At 40.2% G+C, this 22,746-nt stretch overlaps 1 protein-coding gene across 6 annotated transcripts in view; it reads left to right on the top strand.

Annotated features, from left to right (window-relative positions):
- The window catches only part of KIF4A (kinesin family member 4A), a 91,902-nt gene that overhangs the window by 33,351 nt on the left and 35,805 nt on the right, over positions 1-22,746 (top strand). For all 6 annotated transcript variants that reach the window (XM_033113369.1, XM_033113395.1, XM_033113386.1 and 3 more), the window contains exons 11-18: positions 6,527-6,659; positions 8,321-8,379; positions 8,494-8,599; positions 12,938-12,994; positions 13,986-14,171; positions 19,682-19,785; positions 20,677-20,821; positions 21,559-21,669. In XM_033113369.1, coding sequence (XP_032969260.1) covers positions 6,527-6,659; positions 8,321-8,379; positions 8,494-8,599; positions 12,938-12,994; positions 13,986-14,171; positions 19,682-19,785; positions 20,677-20,821; positions 21,559-21,669 — 901 coding nt within the window. The remainder of the gene's footprint in view (positions 1-6,526; positions 6,660-8,320; positions 8,380-8,493; positions 8,600-12,937; positions 12,995-13,985; positions 14,172-19,681; positions 19,786-20,676; positions 20,822-21,558; positions 21,670-22,746) is intronic.

Here is a 22,746-nt window from a genome sequence, read left to right as displayed (position 1 = left end):
AACATTTCCGCAAGATGGTCCACACCCATCTTATATTTTCCCCACCCCAGTTCTGGAAGGAGCCCTGGGGGTATTTTTTAAGTGGAAAATGGTGTTTAGAACCCAGATCGGGGCACTAGGTGTGCCCGTTGTGGCTGGGGTGTCACTACTATAGGCCCTGTCAGTGAGTATATGCACGTATAGTAACCTACACATGCACTCATGCATACATTTTTATATCTGACTGTACACATATTAAAATGCACGAGTTTATACTGATACCTCTGATTCCAGTCTGACTACAGCGTTCATATTAGCCTCTCCCTCCTTATTTCTAACTTCTTTCTCCGACTATTTACTTGTTCAGTTCGAGTATACACATAGTTTCAGAATTGCTAGCCTGTACCCCTGTGAGCAACACTTCTGTGAACTAGATCACATCATTGATGGACAGTTCTTTTTGTCTTGAGGCTTAGAGTACCCAGGCAAGATACTGTTTCCCACAGTCACCGTTTCTATTCCACTTTGGGTCCCCCCTACATCTTCGTTTTAATTGTTTGTTTGTTTGTGTTTTGAGTATGTGAAATATTATGATGGTGTAAGAGTCGGTTATACCAAATGATATACTCAGAGCAGAGAAATGCAAATCAGAACCACAATGAAATAATATCACTATACACCCATTACTATAAAAAAAAATGGAATGACAAATTGGCAAGGAGGATGTGGAAAAATTAGAATCTTCGTGCACTGGTGGAGGAATTGTAAAACAGTATGCCTGTTATGGAAAGCAGTACAGAGTTTCCTCGAAAAAGTAAAAATAGAAATGCCATATGATCCAGCATTCCCACTTCTGGGTCTATATCTGAAAGAATTAAAAGCAGGGTGTGGAGGAGGTATTTGTACACTTGCGTTCATAGCAGCAGTATTCACAGTAACTAAGAGGTGGAAGCAACCCAAGTGTCCATCCATGGAAGAATGGATGAACAAAAGTTATATACATACAGCGGAATATTATTCAGCCTTAAAAAGAAAGGAGATCTTATCACATGCTACAACATGGATGAACCTTGCAGACATTATGCTAAGTGAAAAAAGCCAGTCACAAAAAGACAGATAGTGTATGATTCCCCTTATATGACATATCTAAAGCAGTCAAATTCACAGAAACAGAGAGTACAATGGTGGTTGCCAGGGGCTGCGGGGGGCACAAGGGGAGTTGTTGTTTAATGGGTGTATAATTTCAGTTTTACAAGATGAAAAAGTTCTAGAGGTTTGTTTCATAACAATGTAAATATACATAACGCTACTCAACTGTACACTTGAAATGGTTAAGATAGTAAATTTTATGTTGTATGTTCTTTAACACAATTTAAAAAAGAAAGAAAGAACCCACAAGAGAACTAGAAGAAGATACAGGCGAAGCTCTATGTGCATATAGGGATGGTTAAGAGCATAATTCTATAAATAAGAGCCATGCCAGAAAGCTGTAAAAGAATAGACTTGGGGGCAGTTGTTTAATGGGTATGGAGTTTCAGATTTGCAAGATGAGAAAGTTCTAGAGGCCTGTTGCACAACGATGTGAATGTACTTACCACTGCTGAGAAATACTAGCTCAGTGTTTTAATTTGCATTTTCAAAAATTATGAGTGGGTTTGAGCATTTTTCCTATGTTTCAGGGCCACTTTTATCTCTTTTTCAGGTGAATTGTCTGTTCATGTGTCCCATTTTTCTATCGGGCTTTTTGATCCCTTGGCTCTTTTTCAAAAACTGTGGCAACATATACAAAACATAAATTTTCCATCTTAACTGTTTTTACGTGTGCAGTTCAGTGGATTAAGTACATTCACATTGATTGCAACCACTGCCACCATCCATCTCCAGAACTCTTTTCATCTGGCAAAACCAACACTCTGCACCACTTATCAATAACTGCCCATTTGCCCCATGCCCAGCCCCTGGCAACCACCATTCTACTTTCACTGATTACTCTAAGTACCTCACATGGCAGGAATCATACACTATTTGTCCTTTTGTGACTGTCTTGTTTCGTGTAGCATAATGTCTCCAAGGTTCATCCATGTTGTAGCATGTGTCAGAATTTCCTTCCTTTAAAAGGCTGAAGAATATTGCATAATATATGTATATAGTGCCAAATATATATGTATATGGTACCAAAAATATATATATGCATTTTAAGAAAGAAAACCTGTATTAAAATTGTAATACTCAATTTATACCAAAAACAAAAGATGAACACAAGTCACGTTTGACTTCTACAATGACAAGAGGTGCTCTAAGTGGTTCCCATCAGCCTCCAGACACTTCTGATTATGGCAAACTACTGCTTGAGCAACGTTGACCAACTTGTCCACTTGTATACATTTTTTTGGCATCCCCGGTATATACCATATGGTACACACACACACACACACACACACACACACACACACACATACCATATGTTGTGTATCAATTCATTCATCAGTGGACACGGGTTGCTTCCACTTTTTGGCAATTGTGAATAATGCTTCTATGCACATAGGTGTGCAAATATCCCTTTAAGACCCTGCTTTCAGTTCCTTTGGGTACGTACCAAGAAGTGGAATAGCTGGATCATACAGTAATTCTGTTAAATTTTTTAATTAAATCTCCGTACTGTTTTCCACAGTGGCTGCACCAATTTGCAATCCCATCAACAATGTACCAGGGTTCCCTTTTCTCCACATCCTCACCAGCACTTATTTTCTGGTTTTGTTTTCTTTTTATGATAGCCACCCTAATTTTGGCCCTTATTTTTAACAGTTCTTTATATATTAGTGATATTAGTCCTTTGTCTGTAGTGTGTTACAAATATTTTCTCCTAGTTTGTTCCCTTTTATTTTGTTTATGGTGTCTCTTTGTCATGCAACACATTTTAATTTTTATGTGGTAAAAAGTTTATCAATCATTTCTTTATTGCCTCTGGAGTTTCTAGCAACTTTATTGAGATACAATTTACGTACCTTAAAATTCATTCATCTTAAGTGTACAATTCAGTGATTTTTAGTAAATGTACAGAGTTGTATAGCTATCACCACAATCCAATCTTAGAACATTTCTGTTACCCCAAAAAGATCCCTCATGCCATTTGCCCACCCCCAGCCCCAGGCGACCACTAATCTGCTTTAGTCTCTAGAGACGCGCCCATTACCAACGTGTCATGTACATGGGGTCAGGCAGTATGCGGACTTTGTGTCTGGCTTCTTTCACCTGTAATGTCTGTGAGATTCATCTATGCGGTAGGTAGCAGGTACCTGTACTTCATTCCTTTTCATGGCTGAATAGTATGTCATTGTCTTCCTAGACCACATTTTGTCTATCTACTCACCAGCTGATGGACTTTTGGGTTGTTTCCACTTTTTGGCTATTATGAAATATGCTGCTATGTATATTCCCTTGCAAGTTTTTGTGTGGACATATGTTTTTGGTTTTTTTCTCTTCTTATTTCTTTTTTTTCTTTTTTTTTTTTTTTTTACACTGTAGGACATATGTTTTTTATTGGGTAGATACCTGGAGGTGAAATTGCTGGGTTGCATATTTAACGTTTTAAGAAACTGCCAAACTGTTTTCCAAAGTAGCTACACTCTTTACGTGGCTTCTGGATTTTGATTCGTAGTTAGAAAGCCTTTCCTTGCACCAAGGTGAAAGAGAGATTTGTCCGTGTTTTATTCTAGTTCTTATGCTGGTTTTATTTTTCACATCTCACTTTTCACATGGAGTTTATTCTTGTGTATGGTGTGAGCCTATTTTCTTTTAATATCCTTCTTTTTAATAACTCATAACCATTTTTTCTGATTATAAAAGTGATACATTGCTTCTTGAGGACATTTAGAAAAGTATTGTAAAAATCTGAAAAATTGCCATAATTTTGTTACCCAGAGATGATTACCCTTCTCTTTGTAATTCTCCCTCTTTGGGTAATTTAATCTTGGTTTCCTGATAATATTTTAAGAATGCTGGATAAAGAAACCTCATTCAGAAGCAATTGGCATCTTCTTTGCCTTCAGTTTAGCACAGACCTGTTTCACATAGTACAAGACTATTGAAGGGCATTCCAGATTTCTAGCTACCTAGAATATACTATGGGATATGGTTTCAGCTGCCAAAGTAATAGATTCTAAGAAGCAGTTGATGAATCAAACAATTGAACTCAATTGTTTATGTTTTATGGAGAAATAAAGATGCTACTTCTTTTCTCAGAAATGTATATTTATGTTTTTAGAGACATTTCATGAGGCTTTTTACAAAATGTACAGTTTACATACCTGGTTTGTTTGTTTTTTTGCTTTTTGTCTTTGGATTACATGCTTTTCTTTTTGAATGTGTGTCCTTACAGCTTTTGTATTGATTTTCCGCAAGTGTTTGTCAATTCGCACATGCTCAGCTAACTGGAATCCTTAGCACTGACAATTAAATAGTATGTGAAAGAGGAAACACTTTCCACATACCAATTTCCAGTGTATTTTTCCCCATTTGGAGAAACCTTGGAAATTTTTAAGGGAAGACGCTATGGAGTTAAAAGTTTTATTACTTTGGGGGGTTGTAGGGTGACGGAATGGGCACAAAGAGTGAAGGGGATTGAGAAGTACAAACTTTCACTTATAAAATAAATAAGTCACAGGAAGGTAATGTACAGTACAGGGAATATAGTCAATAATATCATAACCTTGTATGGTGACAGATGGTTACTACATTTATTGTGGGGATCACTTTATAAGCTATATAAATATCAAAGCACCATGTTGTACATCTGAAACTAATATAATATTGTATGTCAACTATATTTTAATAAAAAGTATCATTACTTTGGAGCTTGTCAACTTTCATAAACGGTGCATGGAAGTTTTCAGTTTAATAACAATAAGGAAACAAGGAAATATCAGAGCCATCTAAAATAACACTAAATTTACTGGTAGTTTATTTTTATAATCCACATTTTAATTGAATGTTCCATCATAAGAGTCTTAGTAAATTCTCAGCAATGTGATATGAGACCTTATGCTGTTCCTAGCTATGAATTTTTTGATAAAGAGCCTGGTAAGATCTTCCATAAGAATTCATGGAGGCTTTAAGCTGGGTGAGAGGGCATCTGTTCCTGCAGTCCTTTTCTATGCTTTATTGAGATTGAGAACAGCTGTTTCCTGTCTTTTTTTCTCTTTATTGTAGCCTTGACAACCATTCATTTTTCCCTTCAGTCTCCTTCAGATCAAATCTTCATATTTTTTCTGATTTTTTTTTCCACCAGTCCTAATTTCCAGTCTTTTGAGCAATTGATCCCAGTGGATTATTAAACAAACAAACAAACGAAAAACAACAACTGTACTTCTTGTTGGTCTGCTTCATTAGTCTGGAACTGTTGTCAAGTAATCTGCACACATTCCAAAGGTTCTTATCTATATGTACCCTTCAAGCTCTTTCTGTCCCTCCCTTCCATTCCTATTTGAAATGGAGAGCATTGTTGCCACCACCCACTCTAAGCTCTTTCAAAATGATCGACAAATGAACAGGGGGCTATGGGTCATCAGATTCAGGAAGGCACGCTTTCAGAAGGCAGCACTTATTTATGGAGAATTGTGAAATGTGCTCTTAGTGGCCATCGCTCCTCATTTCAACTTTCTGACTTCTTAAATGCTGTTTCCCTAAACTTCACAGTAAATAGGTTATGGACTTAGTTGAAGAGGTTCAATTTAGACCCTGAGCAGTGTCACTTCTGCCTCTTCCATGCATTTTCTTTCCCTGCTTCCCTAATTTTTAATGATGGATTGAGAGTGGGATGAAGAGAGCACATGTGTCCTGCCTACAGTTAGTCTTCACTTCTTACCTCCGTGGTACAAATAGAAAGATCCTAAAGCAAGAGCCTAGTCATTTCTGTTGCAACCATATGTGGCCCTGAATTATAATTATCTTCCTCCAAATCATTAATTTAAGGTAGTTCAGGCATTTGTTTCTTATTCATCCAATATACTACCTGACTAGGAGAATACATTGTGATACACACACTTTTTCTAGACTTTGGGGGTAATTTTTTATTTTTTATTTTTTTGTGTAAAACAATGTAATTGTTAGACATTTACACCCCTCACACAGTGATAACCCCCCTCCCCCAATCTACTACCCCTCTGACATCGTATACAGATGTTACAATTCCACTGACTCTATTCCCTATACTGTACTCCACACCCCGTGACTCTATATATATATACACATACATATATATATTTAATTATAGTTGACATTCCATATTATTCCGCTTCAGGTGTACAGCGTAATGGTCAGGCATCTACACAGTCCATGAAGTGGTCTCCCTAATAAGACAAGTGCCCATATGACCCCCTACAAAATCTTTACAGCATTATTGATTCTATTCCCCCCACTTAGAATTTGGGAATAATTTTTAAACCACACCCCTACCCAAAAGTCCTATGGGATGTATTTTTCTCAACCTCTGATATAGATGTTATCAATCAGGTACTTTTTTTCTAATCCGTTACTTTCTTTGTTTTAGTGTGGAACCATCTCAGAATCTACAGTCTTTGATGGAGAAGAACCAGTCCCTGGTAGAAGAGAATGAAAAACTGAGTCGTGGTCTGAGCGAGGCAGCTGGTCAGACAGCCCAGATGTTGGAGAGGATCATTCTGGTGAGGCCCCGAGACCAAGCCGCTAACAACCCTGAACATTTACTAGTTTTCGTTTCTGAAATAGCTGAGAGGCCTTTCATTATGAGGGACCAATTCTGTGGAAAGAGATGGACAAGTATTACCATATGTCCACGAAGCCCCTTGAAGTAACTACATGGCCTTATGTTCAAACATACAGAAAAGTTAAAAGAATTGTACAGTGAACACCTATGTATCCACCACAAAGAGTCTACAGGAATCCCAGTTTGAAAGAGATTTGTTCTAAAACACCAGAGAGGAAAGAACCAGGTCCCTGGGTCACCTTAAGTCCTGTCTGATCTTTATCCAGAATACCAAGCAATACCTATCCCTTCAATAAGATTTTAGTTTCTCTCCCTTCCCCTAGCATTGTCACATTTCAGTCCCATCCCAAATGCTGCCATGGTGAGATAGAACTGCTGGGAAATTAATTTTAATTCCTTTCACGTATGGTTAATTTCCAGACAGTGGATCACTACGTAGCCCATCACGTCTGGTCTGTTTACCTGTCTGGTAACGTCCTGGATTGGTGCATGCTGGCTCTACCACTAATGTTTTTGCACTAATCTCAGTACAACTCAGTCTTTGATAGCACAACTATTGCCAGAGTGAAAATGAGTTTCCACCAAAATGTAATTGAACATCTGTAATTTACACCCCTTCACGCATCAGTGTGCTTTCTAGTCAAGGAAGGGCAAGCTGCTTAAAGACTCCCTTAAAGGGGGCCGCATCCTCCGCCCGCTGGATTGCCCGTCACTCGCAGAAGGGGGGAAATGGGATTGAGGGGATTTTTATATGCGGTTTTCTGCATCCATGCTGCATTTTATGCCTTTGAAGTCACTCTAGAGGAGGTGTATGTATGGTGGACGTAACAGACAGCGCTTGTTATTCTAGCCACATACCCACCTGACCTTTATAAGTTTCTTACAGTGGCGGCCCAATAGGCGTATCGTTTGATGTCCTACAAGAACTTCATCATAAGCACAGAATTTTTTATGCTTCCCAAATCTATCGCAGCATCTAGCATGTTACAGATACTGTGATTGAAATAAAATGGAAACTATTCATCAACGTTCCCAAAACGTGCTGCCTCTGCCATTTTTTCTTCCCTGCTTTCATGCTTCTGCCTCACCCCTTTTCTTGCTTTCTTTTGCTAAAACTAGCCTACCACATGAGATGGTGTAACTTGAAAAAACTCAGCTTATACTCAGTGCGAGGCCCTTTTATGTTTGAAATGCCCTTATGCTGGGGCAGAGAACAGTATAGTGTGGGAGGCAGTTTCAAGTAAGTGGTTTTTCTGCAAACAGCAGGGGGTAGCATGCCAGAAAGTAACGCTTTTTTCCCCCAGTTGCAAAGTTCTCTGGAATTGAGGCTTCACGCTCCACCCATAGTCTGAGCTTCGTGGCATAAGACCCAGCTGCTTGGGTGCTATTTTTAGTAGCTCATGTTGACTGAAAGGCTAATTTCCATGACTGTTAAAAAACAACATTTCTCACTAAATAACCAAAGCCCACTAAATCTGCCATTCCAGCAAAGGAGGCAGCCTCTCTACCTAGGCTTTAATCCATGGCAGCAGAGAGAGGGTATAATTAGGTAAGGCTGTCAGGCGCGGCCACTGATTATCTCATGGGTCTTTGTTGCAGACAGAACAAGCGAATGAAAAGATGAACGCCAAGCTAGAAGAGCTCAGGCAGCATGCGGCGTAAGTTGCCTACCAGACATTTGGTACTGACCTATACCACCTTGCCATCTACTCGTGCCCCCTCTGGCCTTCACACTGTGATTAACCCTTGGGTTCCTTTGCTTGAATTTTCAGCTGCAAAGTGGATCTTCAAAAGCTAGTGGAGACTTTGGAAGACCAGGAATTAAAAGAAAATGTAGAGATGGTTCGTAACCTGCAGCAAATGATCACCCAGATAGCGGTAAGCCAAGCTGGGACAGTGGCAACAGCCGGATTGCTTTCAGTCCTTTTTCTTGATGCGTACAAACATGTCTAACTGTGCCTTTTGCTGAAATGACCAGACTGTGAGCGATGTGAGGACAGAGCTCATGGGTCATTGGCTATGATCTGACTATGAATTTGGTAAATCACTCATAGGTTACGTATGCAATGACACATCAATATTTCAGTATTCTAAAATCAAATACTGGCAGCAGCAACACAGCAGTGCAGAATTGCCTGGGTAGCACGAGCTGCAGTCATTGATTTGCTGTCCTTTCAGTGTAGGCTAACTTAATAAGAGGCCTTGTACCACACCCCGATTTTAAATAAGCTGGGTTCTGACAAATAGCTTAGAACAACCAGCGAGTACTGTAGCTCTCCTTTATAAGCAGTAACCAATTCGTTTGAATGATCATTCTGCTGTAAGTTCCCATTTTTATTTATTTTCAGAACTAAGGAGTACTTGTGGGCTTGGGAAGGAGTTATTTGTTGTTTTTCCCAGCAGGATAATTCTTATAATTCCACCACCCTAAAAACCTCTTTTTGTGGTTGGTGTTCCTTCTCTATCTTAGGCCTAAGGCATATGTACTTTTTTATTGGAATCATGTTATATTAAGGGCTCATGGTTAGTTAAGGAGTTAGGTTCCATCTATCCCCTCTTGTGTATTATTCGGAAGCAGTCATATGTATGTAAATGTCTGGCGGTAATTCCTAGCTCTCGGTCAGAGGTTTTAATTATACCAACACAGTGATTCTCCACCCCACGTCTTACCCAGTGTTTCCTAGACTTGTCAAAAGGGTATTCCAAAATCATCCACACCTAGATTTTGCTCCAAAGAGTCAATGAAAATAATACAGTATAGTATTATGGAGGGAAGGGTCAGTATGGCCAGTTCCAAGAAACTAAATGAGTAAACTCACAAAAAGACTGGAAAGCAATGTTTTAAAGTAAGTAGTACTACACGAAACTTCGTGAGCAGTTCAAGATGACAGTATCCAGCAAACAGGCCACAATAATAGAGAACCTGGGCTCCGAAGCCAGACAGACCCTGGTCTGTCACTCACTAACTATTACCCATGCTAAGTACTGCATCAATATCCAAAGAAAATAAGTGACTCAAATCGAGATTAGTTATCCAGCTAATGCACTCAGAGAGTGCCCGTCGTGCTCCAGTCGTGCTTTGACTCAGGTGGTTACCTGCAGTTTGGCTCAGGTAGCAGATTTCGTTGTTAATTGCCGTGAAACTTTGGCAGGAAGGCTGTCACCATTTTCACGGCTCTTGCTCGGGAACATCCGTGCAGTGCCACCCCACTAACTATCAATTATTTTCAAGAGTTGTTCTTGCCAGCCTTGTAGTTTGTGAGTTGGTCACGGCTCACAAGTGGGACAGGAGCAAACAAGAGGCAAAGGGAAAGGAGGCAAGGAAAACTAGGAAGGCTCTTGTGTCTGTTTTGATCCTCTTACAATAGCAATTTGAGCAAAGTGTGGTAGGAGCACAAGGAAGGGGTGATGACTGCCTAGAAAATTCAGGAAGGCTACACAGACAAAAGGGAAAGGACAGTCTAGAGAGGAAAAGGTATATGCAAAAGCAGAGAGGTGTGCAAGTTTAGAACACAGTGAGCATATAGAGTACCTGCCAGAGAATGGCCATCTCAAGGTTCTATTTCAGCATGTACAATTCCACTTCAAAATAGCTGAAACATCTGATGGATGAACACCTTGTGCGAGCTGCCTCCAAACTAAAATAATCCAGGCTGCAGAACCCTACTGGAGCCAAAGCCTCTAAGATCAGAAGAGTGATTCAGGGCTCCATTGTTTATTGTATACGACCACACCACCTTATTTCTGGGGCTTCGAGTCACATGGGAAAGGTGAACAAGGAAACCCACAGACCCAAGTTAATAAAATAAGAGAAGGCACATCCTCGGTGAGCAACTGGCACTATGACTGGTGCCCAGTATGGATATAGAGGAAGTTGCGAGTGGTGGCTGGCTCAGAGAACTCTGTACAATCGCTGTGTCTGCCACTGAAATTCTTTTGGCCATGCAGCGGGAGGGCGCTAAAGACTGCCACTAGCTGATAAAGTCCCTGGCTTCCATCCTTTGTCACAGTTAGGCAGAATAGGCCCTTGCACCCATGGCTCCTGCTGGACTCTTGAATGAGAGTTCTCATACCTATTGTTTGGAGACCCTCCCAGCTACATATTTTTTTGGAAATACAAAACAATGTATCCTGTGGCTTTTATTAAGACTCACTACAGTGAAGACAAAATGTTTAAAATGTAAGTGCTTGTGCCCTTCGTTCCGGATTAAAACTATTTTCATTTTAAGTGGCGGGTGAACACCCCCTGTTCAGTTATGAAGGCAACCATTGTTCTCAGATCTTCCTCCTGGGGCTGTAAGCACTAAACTGTACCATTTTTTCCTTTAAAATATAATTCAAGCAAACCTCCTTGTTACAGTTACCTGTGAGGAAATTCATGCAGTCCTTTCAGTTCCCACAAAATCAATTTTTTGTGTGTTTTGATTCCCTCCTCCAAGACCAGTTCCATAAAAAACACTTTGTATGCCTAGTAATGGCGTTGCCTATATCCTACAAGCACAAATTTTGTTTTGGAAGGTATTGCTGGGTATTGTAGCTCAATGTACCCTAGCCTTGTTCCCCTGACCATCAACTTCGCAAATCAGGTATTTTTACCTTACAAAAGGTTCTCAGTTGTAGCCATAGAATGAAGGAGAAAGGGGTGGTTAGACTGAAATAAATCTTATTGTTATACATTTACATTTAGGATTATGTAGAACAAGTCACCAAAGCTGAAACTTTAGCATTGTGAAGTGTCATTGGGCCAAAAGGTAAATCCATAGTAACAACATGTCTTCTTTAAGGGATAACCCATCTACTTTGATCCTGACCATCTGGAAGTTACTAGAAAAAGTCTCCAAAAGCCAGTGTTATAGGCCCTACTAATCTAGGGTGGGTCTATAACTAGTCCTTTTGCTGAAACTTAAAACACAGGATAGCAGGAAAGGTAACTATTAGCCTATAATATATTGAAGTGCTCTGTTTTGGGTTTTTTTTTTAAGGATTTAATATGTTCTGCCCTTAAAGAATCACCAGTACTGTAAAGCATGATGAGAAAAGATGTTGGAACATTGGAGCTTCCTTTGAATTCTCTTTGAGTCTCACTAGTTGAGAATTTCTGGGCAAAATAAGGGAAGTGCTTTACAAACAGCACTTACTAAGGGCCTCTTCACTCCTTACCTTAAAGGTACTGAGATTTAAGTTTCAACAGCTATGTACCATTTCATTGGGCTGGTGCAGAGACTCCTTGTGCTAGCCCTAAATTCTTTCCTTGCTATTGAGCCAATAGCTCTTTCTATGACCTATGACCCCCTTAATCGTGTGACTTCCTGGAAATAATCCTTTCTTCCCAGGGCTTTACACAGTCACTTAAACAGAAGTGGTAATCCGTGTTGCAATTGCCAAATGAAGTCTAAATTTCAGTGGGGAGAACAGAGCTTGCGCATATGCTGGCCTATAAACAAATTAGTCCTAGTAAGTGGTTTTAGATTTCCCTTCTGGTAGTTGTTCCAATGCCCAAGAAAGGAAGGTGCCCTTCTCTGGGAGGGAATCAGTGCCTGCCCTTTCCCTCCGAATAACCACTGCCTGGAGTAGCGACATATGCTCAGTTCTTAAATATAAGAGGGACGGAGGCTGCATTATGTTTGTCTGGCTTCATGAGAACATTTTCCTGGGGTATCCACCTTTGGCATTTATTTCCTTATAGGGTCGGCTCTTGCTACCTTGACCGACTGTAAAATAAAAATCAAAAATAACCCTTTATTCTGTTCCCTTTTCTGCTGCATCGCCTTTATTTGATATGTCTGTTCTTAGGATGGTGTGTCCATGAAAACTGGTGAGGCCTGGACATTACGGAAGTAGATTTAGGAGTAAAAACATAAAAAGAAAGGATGGAGTCTAGAAAGTGGGTTAAAGTTTGGCCTGTTGGAAGGGCTAAGCGTTTCAGTCTGGCCCAGTAATCTCTGGCCAAGCAGGAGAGGTGCAATAAGTATGTCAGTTGCCTCATGACTGTGTTTTTTACATAGACTGCACAATCAACCTTTATAAAGAAGACAAACTCCTGAGAGGTGGGAAATGGAAATGTGGCTCTTGGAGTGTATGTGACTACAAATGAGCCCAGCACCGTAAATGGTCTCTCTTATCTTGAAAAAAAAAATGAAATACCCAGTATCCAATCCATTGGTAAGCTTCAGTTCAGAATCTTTTCCTAAACTGAAACATCACTTGTCATTGCAGGATGAAACTGTTGCTTGCATGGCTGCAGCCATTGATACTGCAGTGGAACCGGAAGCTGTAAGTAACTGGCCCCTTTGTGTAGAACCGGGAGCTTTAACTGCCATTTCCTGTAATTTATCACTCAGCTGGGGAAGACAAGCCCTGATTGCTCCCATCCTCCACAGAATGCCTTGGAAATCCCGAAATCTTGAGTGTAAACCTCAGCTTTGTAAAATCCCTAACTTGGATAGACTCTGTCTCTAATGGTAAACTGGGAAGGGATGGCAGGGCTTCTCAGGGATGTCACCTTCCATATTTGCAGTCTGGCTAACTGATTTCTTGTGAGATGCTAGAATTCTGCATCAGCTGTCTAGCCAGTTAACGTGAGGAAGGGAACAAATTAGGAAATTATGGCAAGGTCTAAAAAGCACTAGAGGAGAAATGAACGAGAAACTTTTCTTCTCAGCGTACTTTTCTATGGATGGGATGGTTAGGAGCTAAAAGAACCAAGGCAAATATTTTGAGTGTTCAAGTTGCAAGAATAGATCAAATGTATTAGATGTTGGCTAAAGGTCATCGGGCAAAGTCCAAATGAAAAGCTGGACAATGGTTTGCTTGACACAGCTTTTTCTCCCTAAAGCAATTATATACTGGTAGTTTTCATATTCTGGAAGAAGAACGATGGTGGACATAAATCGGTGTCAGAGGTCAGCTCTGAGAATAAATGAAGCTTCTTCTCCATTTCCACCATTCCTAAAGTACCATTTCCAGACCCTCTATCCTCTAAGGACCCCTGAGAATGAGGCAAAGTGAGAAAAGTTAACCAGAGCAATAAAGAAAAGAACAAGAAACTTAGTTCGCTCTAACAGGTCAGTTAAAGGCGATAAAGAAATAAGGTGCTTGTGAGCGTAGGGAAATCAGCTAGGTCAATTTACTTCAGATGTTTGAAGTGAATGTGTGAGAAGCCACCGTTCTAAAGGGACAGAGGTCTGGGAACGGAGAAGAGCTGTGGGACGTGCTGAAGCTGGACCGAAGGGGCTCCAGTCGCTCGTTTCCTGATCTTTTCCAGCAAGTGGAAACCAGTCCAGAGAGCAGCAGGTCTTCGGCTGCCTTCACCACGCAACATGCTCTCCGTCAAGCTCAGATGTCTAAGGAGCTGGTTGAGTTGAATAAAGCCCTGGCCCTGAAAGAGGCCCTAGCCAGGAAGATGACCCAGAGTGACAGCCAGCTGCAGCCCATTCAGTTCCAGTACCAGGTAAAGTCTTTCCTATGGCAGCTTTTGGTAATGTCTCCCATCCCTCTTCAATCATAAGGGAAGAAAACAGGCACACTGTTTCTGACGATGACAGCACAACGTAATGTGCGTAGTTCAGCTGGAGTTGTACTGTTGGTTAAAAGAAAGAATACATTCAGGATAGGGAACCCATACTTTTGGTTCATTGAATCTAATACCTTACCTTCTGCAATAGGTTTCATGAATAGTTTGATAATGTTATCATTAAAATTGTCCCTACTTGGAGAAATTCTCAGATAAGCATGCTGGCCTTCTGAGAAAGGTATATGTCTTAGTAGATGTTCTGAGTTAGTGTCAGTTATGAGACTTGTCATAGAGATCACGTCACTGTTCTTCCCAGTGGGGATTCTAGTGGTCCCTGCTAATTAATATGATATGTCGTTACTTAAGGAAGGACAAGCCTTTGGCCTTTGGGTTACCCACAATGCTCCGCTGGCTCCAGACCTTATTTTGCCTTGTAGCCCCATCTCCCCCATCCATGGAGGGATGTTAGCAGGCCTGGCAGGAGGAAGGGTGCATTGTTTTTCCATTCAGCTCCATCCTGCCACCCCCGAAGTCCTACATGCTGGCGTCAGGAAATCCCTAGAATATGCATGCGTGTGTACCACCAGCTCCCCTACATTTTCAGAAGAAAAACTTGAAACGTGTTTCTACTAAATGATTTTTGCCACTTTTTCCCCCTAGGAAAAAGGTTGCTTCCAAAACAATAATTGAGTTGCCAACAGAGGTTGTATTGCCTTTTTATTATCCCAGCCTTATTTAACTTTTTTAAAAGTTAAGTTTTATTTATGTCAAACAAATGCATGTATATCATTTGTAAAAGTCAAATAGTACAGTACTCAGAAAACTAAAGCAATCTACCTTCTCCCCCGTTCCCTAGGCTTATAATTTTAAGTTGTTTAAGCCGTTTCTCTTTTTTTCCCACTTTACAAAGTTACCTTTTTATTGTGAGAATGCTTGATATATACTCTCGTAGCAAATTTCAAGTATACAATCCAGTATTCTTAACTACAGTCACCGTGCTATACACTAGCTCCGCAGAACTTACTCGTCTTATAACTGGATGCTTGTACCCGTTGACCAATATCACTCCCTTTTCGTCCCCCCTCTTGCCCCTGGCAACCGCCATTCTATTCCATATTTCTATGAGTCTGACTTTTTAAAAACAATTACATTCTATAGGTAAGTGACACCATGCAATATTTGTCTTTCTCTGGCTGATTTCACTTTGCATCATGCCCTCCAGCTTCATCCATGTTATTGCAAATGGCAGGATTTCTTTCTAAGCTGTTCCTTCTGACATTTACCTCCTTATTTCTCAATAAAAGTCGGTAGTATAATTATGTTCATTTAAAATACTTAAACATCATCAATTGACTTCCCACTGTGGAAGATGGAAATATAGGTCTCTTATACAACCACCCATGCACACTTCTTCACCTCCATCTTTCAAAATGGTTATTGCACAATGTTTGACTAAATGAGTATTTAGTGTTTAAATTTTTATGATTATGTAAATATGTTGTGCAGCGGAGCCACATAGTGTGTAGTATATAATATGATTCCATTTCCTTTCTTGTACAACTTTCTGTATTTCCTAGAGTTAGTAATCTCACTTTTTTCATTTACTTAGTCTTCTATGTACCTGTCAATAATTTATCTCCAAACTTCTTGACAGAATTGTAAAACTCCTCTCAACATGGTCAAACATACCAGGTAATTTATCAGGCTATTTCTTTCTTGAAGGCAACCCTCCTGGAATGTTCTGTCCTGCTTTGCTTTCTCTAGGTCCCCTGCCCAGCCATCACTCTGGGACCATTGTCCTGGGAAGCTGCTTCACTTCTCATGTCTGTGTTCAAATAGATTTTGTATCTTCCTTGTTCTTGGGATACCCATCTGTGTTGGTGGAGTGAAATCCTAATAGCTTTCTGAGAATGTACATGAAAAGAAAATGTTTTAAACAACTGCATGCCTGCAAATAGCCTTTTGTTGTTCTTATACTTGTTGCTTCAGCGGATTCTTTTTATTCGACCTATATTTTTTTTCGTCTGGAAACTTTCAGGATCTTTTCTTTGTCCCCAAGTGTCATTTAATTTCACAGTGATGTGCCTTGGTATGGGTCTTTTCTCATTTATTGTGCTTGGTGCTTGGTATGTCCTTTCAATCTAGAAATTTGTGTTCTCCTTTAGTGGGAAGTTTTCTTGTATTATTTCTTTACTAGCCTCCTGTTCTTTTTTTCATGGATACAGCGCTCATCTCTAAGGATAGAAATTAAATTTTGTTGAGGTTTTTTTCTTCCTGCCCTGCCTCTGTTTCCTCCAGATTCCTTCCTTTAGTATGTTTTGGTCTTTCTTTCAGGTAAGAAACATACCTCAAATTTCCAGTGATCTCTGGCTGTCCATTTATATTTAACAGTGATGCACTAAAAGCCAATGGAAAGTTCTGTATGCATGGGTTTCTCATGGGTTGGTTGGTTTCCAATGAAGAACTCATTTATTCTCCCGTTTGGAGTTATGTGCGCAGAGTGGTGGTAGCCCAGAGAAAATAAGGGAGCTGGAATCTCCCCAGTCATATACAGACTTTCATTTAATCCTCTACCAGCAGTAAGACACTTTAGCCTTGCCTTCCACTGTGTCTGCTGTCTGAGTCCACAGAGGCCTGTGGTCCCACGGTATAAATTGGCTTGTTTCTTCTTGCCATTTGTCCTGTAGGAGTCATAGTTTAGCTTATTCCACTCAGCTAAGTCAGTTACCACTTACCCACCTAGTTTCCTTTTCCAAAAGTTTGTTTGTATCTTTTGAGTGCTCTCTTCATCCTTGTTGATTCATACCCTTCTTTTGGGTCATTTTAGTAGGATTTCAAGAGGGAGCAAGTTAAATACGTAGCTCAATCCTCCACATTAATAGGACATAAAACGCAACTTTTTTTAGGTTGAATGTATTTTGATCTTTCCACGGTAAACAAAAGATTCATGGTAAGGCTGAGAAATCGTTTCTCTCCTCTTGTACTCTTGCCTACAAACACGGGAGCATATGTCCCCCCAGGGTATCTCTAGCTTTATGGGGAGGTGCTAGTAATAAGCTAGAGCTGTAGTAAGATACCTTGTCCTTTTCTTCTCTTGAAATCAAACATGCTTGAGCTCCCAAACCTAAGAGCTAAGAAGAAATAAATTCTTAATGTAAATAGTACTTTTTAATCACATGTAAATCACTGTCTCTCTTTTTCTAAGAAATAAAGGTGATTTTTTTGTCCTAAACAGTATTCTTCCTATCACTCTGAAGCCTTGCCATAGAAAAATCTGAGGAGGTATGGGTTCTGATTAATGAAGGTAACCATGAGTTATAGCCCAGGACTCACATATTTGAATAATTCCTTTTGTGGCGTTGGTGACATAATTATTGACTGCATGTGGCATCGATAATGAAGAGATACTATTTTTTACCCAGCCGATTGGTATCATATCGGGTGTTGACAAAGGTACGAGGAAACAAGTACTCTCACCCAGAGTTAGCGACAGTGCAAATTGGAAGAGCCACTGTGGGGGACAATTTGGCAGCATGTATTAAAATTGACAATGTGTACCCCCGTTATCCTGTAATTTCACTTGTGTCTACCCTAGAAAAACCTTGCACATGTGCGTGAGAATATTTCATTATGGCAAGAAACCCAGAAGGAGCTAGGGCTATATATGCACTGGTAAAATCAATTTCCAAGACCAAGTAAAAAACCTGGCAGGTTACAGAATAACATATACAGAAAATGTTCTCCTATTTATTTTTCATACACACACATATGCACATAGCTACACACACATATGCACATTTCTATGTGTGTGTGTCGAGTATATATTATTTTTATATCTATTTACGTATATTCTATTGTATATTCTAGACAAATGCTACAATATGTTTATTTATTAATTATATATACTGCATATTTACATACATGTGTAAATGTCTAGAATATGATCACATCTAGAAAAATGTCTGGAAGATCTGGACCAAGCCGATAACAGTGGCTTCTTCTGGAGAGGGGACTAGAATTTTGGCAGGGGTAAGGCTGTTAGAGGGATTTGTCCTTTATATGTATTTTCTGGGGTTTTTTTACAAGAATGTTTTCATGTGTTAGTTCTAGAAGTACACACACACACACACTTATTGTCTATTTAAATACACAGGGTTAGTGTAGAGCAACAAGACTGGGGTTTTTTTCGTTATATTGAAGTGTCTCAGTGTATTTCGTGGACAACAGCTCTGCCTATTTAGAAAGCTTCTCCGATGCAGCCCAACCTAACCTGTCCCTGCCTGTGTGTCATCTCAGTACTGAGATGGCCTAGGGCCTGCATCTAATCTTCTTGGCTGCCAACCACTCATCGGCCAGTTTCCTTTCATCTTTTCCAGTTATGAGAACAGGAAGGAGTCTATCCGTTGGACTTTCCCATTCTTGGAAACTACCAAACTTCAGTTTCTAAAATTCATTTCCTAAATACACACAGAACTACAGTTACTATTGAACACAAGTCCTGAATATAAGAATGTTTGTGCAGCAATTTTCAATTTACAAAATGTCTTTGCTTTTTTATCTTATTTGATCTTCCCAACAACCCTGTGAGGTAAATCATGATGTTAAGTATTTACATAGATAGAGAAACTCTTTGGGGTCCCCAAGACCACCCCCAGGTTCGACAACTTGCCAGGAGGTCGCCCAGGACTCAGCATACAGTCCTACTCACAGCTAACATTTATCACAGTGAAAGGATATAGAACAAAATCAGCACAGGGAAAAGGCACATGAGGCAAAGTCTGAAGGAACCCGTGTGAGCTTCCGAGAGTCTTCTCCCAGTGGAGTCACAAAGTAGTACTTCATTTCTCCAGCAATGGCTGTGACAACATGTGTGACATGTGGCCTGTCAGGGAAGTTCCCCTGAGCCTAGGAGCCCAGGGTTTTTAGCGGGGGTCATTCGGGTGGGCACTCTCCGCCTGGCACATACCCGAATTCTAGACTCCCAGAAGGAAGATACATGTTCCTGGCCAGTCACATGGTTTGCACAGTTTAGGCACAGTGAGCCACTTTTGTCAGCTAGGGAATGGTGGGAACCCTCCCCAAATCCAAGTCCAGACATGAGCCAAGGCCAGTCTTGCAAGCAGGCCTTTTCAAGGATAGTAGTCTCAGGCCTGCTGTGTTAACTCTGTTCTGCACAGAGACTAAGGCTAAAAGAGATGACGTGACTTTCCTTAAGGTATGTAGATGGTAAGTGCTGGACCCAAGGTTCAAACCCAGGTCTTGGGATTCCAAGTCTACACTTTGCCCACTGCATGACATTAATCTTCATCAAATCAAGTACAAAAGTTTTTAGCGTGCGATTGAAGTGGTAAAATTGAATGCATACTTCCTTAAGACGTGGAATGTTGAAATGATTTTCTTCCTGTGCCTTTAATGCCTTCTTTCTCTCTGACCTATAACATTTGTAGGATAACATTAAAAATCTCGAATTGGAAGTCATCAATCTGCAAAAAGAAAAGGAAGAATTGCTTCTTGAACTTCAGACAACAAAGAAGGATGTCAACCAAGCCAAGTAAGAATAAAGTCAATAAATATTATGTCAAGTTCCTACTGTGTGTGAGGAGCTGTAGAGGAAATAGAGACATGCAAGGGCCATTTCCTGCCCCCACAAGACTTACACTGAGTTGTGGAGGGGAGACCTACACAAAAGAAAAGTTAAGTATTTGAAGTTTTAAATAACATCTCATCATGACAGGAAAAGAAGGCCATAATCCAGCATATGATTAGTAGCCCAATAAGTTTCTTAGGCAGTAATTGCTTTAAGAGTTCAGAGGCAGGAGATACCAGTTTAGGCTAGCATGATCAAGGAAGGCTTTCTACAAAGTTAGCATTTGAACTGGATTTTGAAAGATTATCCAGCCTACCAAACACCAATAGTTTCTTTGTCCCTGAACTGAGAGGGTAAATTTGCTTGCGAAAAGAATGAATGCCCAGGCTAGTAAAAGAAAAGTCAGTCTAACCATTCCTCAGTCAGTTCAGAATAAGCTGAGACAGGTAACCAGAACATCCTCCTGTCCCTCAGACCTCTACCTTATTGGCTATTCTACCTTCTCTTTACTCAGTGACTCCTTTATATCCGTCTACTGAGTCTAAAGTTCACGTTCTTAAAAGTTATGATGAACATTTACTTTTGACCTCAGACTTGTGTAATAATCATCAGAATTATTCCTTACACCTCAAGTGAAGAGAAATGGCTTCAAAGAACCATCCTTTTAACAGAGTGCTGGGGCGGGGGGTGGTACACTGAGGCAACTGTATTGTGGTATTCCTATTTAAAGATGACTGTTTGACTGCTCCCCCGTTTTATATAGATCAGGGTTGTGAGCCTGGGAGTCTAATCCTATGTGTTTGCAAGTGAGGCTTTGCTGCCGCTAGTCTTCATTCCGACAGCCTCTGTGTTTAGGTTGAGTGAGCGCCGCCGCAAACGTCTCCAGGAGCTTGAGGGTCAAATAGCTGATCTGAAGAAGAAACTGAATGAACAGTCCAAACTTCTGAAGCTGAAAGAATCCACAGAGCACACCGTCTCCAAATTGAACCAGGACATCCGGGTACTTAACTCTCATTCTTGCACTTAGCCTACTGAAACTTACAAACATAGGGATTTTACTACAGAGGAGTTTTCAGGTGAGAAAGTAGCAGGCAGGGTCATCATTTCAAGTGTGGGACTCTCCAAAGACATCCCTTTTGCGGGACATTGTTTTAGTAGTCATCTAGATCTGAACCACAAAACCCTTCTTTGACATTCAGGGTTTAATGTTAGAGTCTCTGAAACCAGAGGGCAAAAATACCTTAATATTTAGTGCTGATATCCTGACCACCTTCCACGATCATGAGGAATAATTCCGTGAAGTAGTTGCAAATGACAGGCACCTACAGAAAATTCCAGGTATTGAATGTTCAATTTCTGACATCTGCAAAGCAGTGGTTACAGGGCCACTGGAACGTTTAGGGTACAATGGTTGCTAGGTGGATTTGTCCTTGAGGCTTAGTATAATACATATTTCCTTGAAATTTCATTTTTATACAATAAATGAATTTAGGGCTGGATTTAGCTTGTAGGCACATTTTTGCTTTTATTTCTTCAGTGTTCATTTGTGTAGTCTATCCTTGGAAATCCTGTGCAAGCATTGGAAGGGGTATTGCAAGCCTAATCAGAAAATCTATTGGCTGCCTTCTCTGCTTGGCGCTGGGTTTTCTCTCTTCTTAATGGTTAGTCTATCTATCTGCACATCAGCCTAGAATAAATGCAGATGACTAATACTGATACTGGTTGTTGTTTTTGTAGGTAATGAAAAACCAGCGGGTACAATTAATGCGTCAGATGAAAGAGGATGCTGAGAAGTTTAGACAGTGGAAGCAACAAAAAGACAAGGAAGTAATCCAGTTAAAAGAACGAGTAAGTAACTACTACTCCTCAAAGGCCTACCTAGTAAACCCTTCTCTAGGCTATATAACATTAAATCATCTTTTCAAACAACTGGTGTCTCCAAATGTGACACATTCATGAATTTAAATGTGCAAGTGTTATCCACTAGATACCATGGAAAACAGAAAGATGAGTAGTATATGGACTCTGCCTTTGAAGAATGTCTTGTATGAGGGGAAGGTGAGACTAAGCATGGTTTTCTCCAATATAAGAAATAAAGAGATCTGTGCTTTACAAATGGTCTAAAACACCAGAGTAATTAAGAAAGGGAAACACAGTTCTGGTTGGAGTGAAAAGACGATAGCTGAACAGGCCTTGGCTAATAAGGAGGATTTTCATAGAGATAAATGCAGGCATTCCAGATAGAGATGGAATAGTAGGAGCAAAGCACAGATGACAACTTGGTAGGCATATTCAAGGAATGGCGAGTGGTCCCGGTGGGATGAAGGATAGTAGCAGAAAATTCCATTGAAAAGACAAGTTGAAGCTGGATTGTTAAAGATCCAAGAAGTTGGAACTTCATTTTGTTAGTGGAGTATAAAAATTCTTAAGGTGTTTGAGAAACAAAGTGATATCAGCAAAGTACTGCTTTAAAAAGTTGAATGTGCAGAACAAGCTGAAATATTGAGAAACCGGAGGCTAGAGCACAAGTTAAAAAGATAGTGTACCATCCAGAAAAATAGCAAGGGCCTGAATTAGAGTAGGGATGGTGTTCTTCGAAAGCACACGGGAAAGGACATGAATTGGCAGAAAATTTTAGAACTGGTCAGAATGTGATATGTTGGGTCAAGAAATAAAGAGGGACATCCTTTCAGAATGGTAGCATGAGGAGCTTTGTGGGCTCTACCTAACAAAAGAATCACAACTGATAGAATTTATAAAAACAACCATTAAAAATCTCTGGAAATTGCCCAAAGGGCATAGAGCAAATAAACAATTATTCAAGGAAATCTACTAAATCTCAGTAAGGACAGCAAGAGTCTGTGGCATTTGAGCCACAACCAGTTCCCTCCCCTCAACCCTCAGCTCCCAGTCTATGACTGTGGT

This window comes from Rhinolophus ferrumequinum, chromosome X, assembly GCF_004115265.2.
Source record: "Rhinolophus ferrumequinum isolate MPI-CBG mRhiFer1 chromosome X, mRhiFer1_v1.p, whole genome shotgun sequence".
Classification (NCBI taxonomy): Eukaryota; Metazoa; Chordata; class Mammalia; order Chiroptera; family Rhinolophidae; genus Rhinolophus; species Rhinolophus ferrumequinum.
This window is presented reverse-complemented; position numbering and strand designations above follow the sequence as displayed.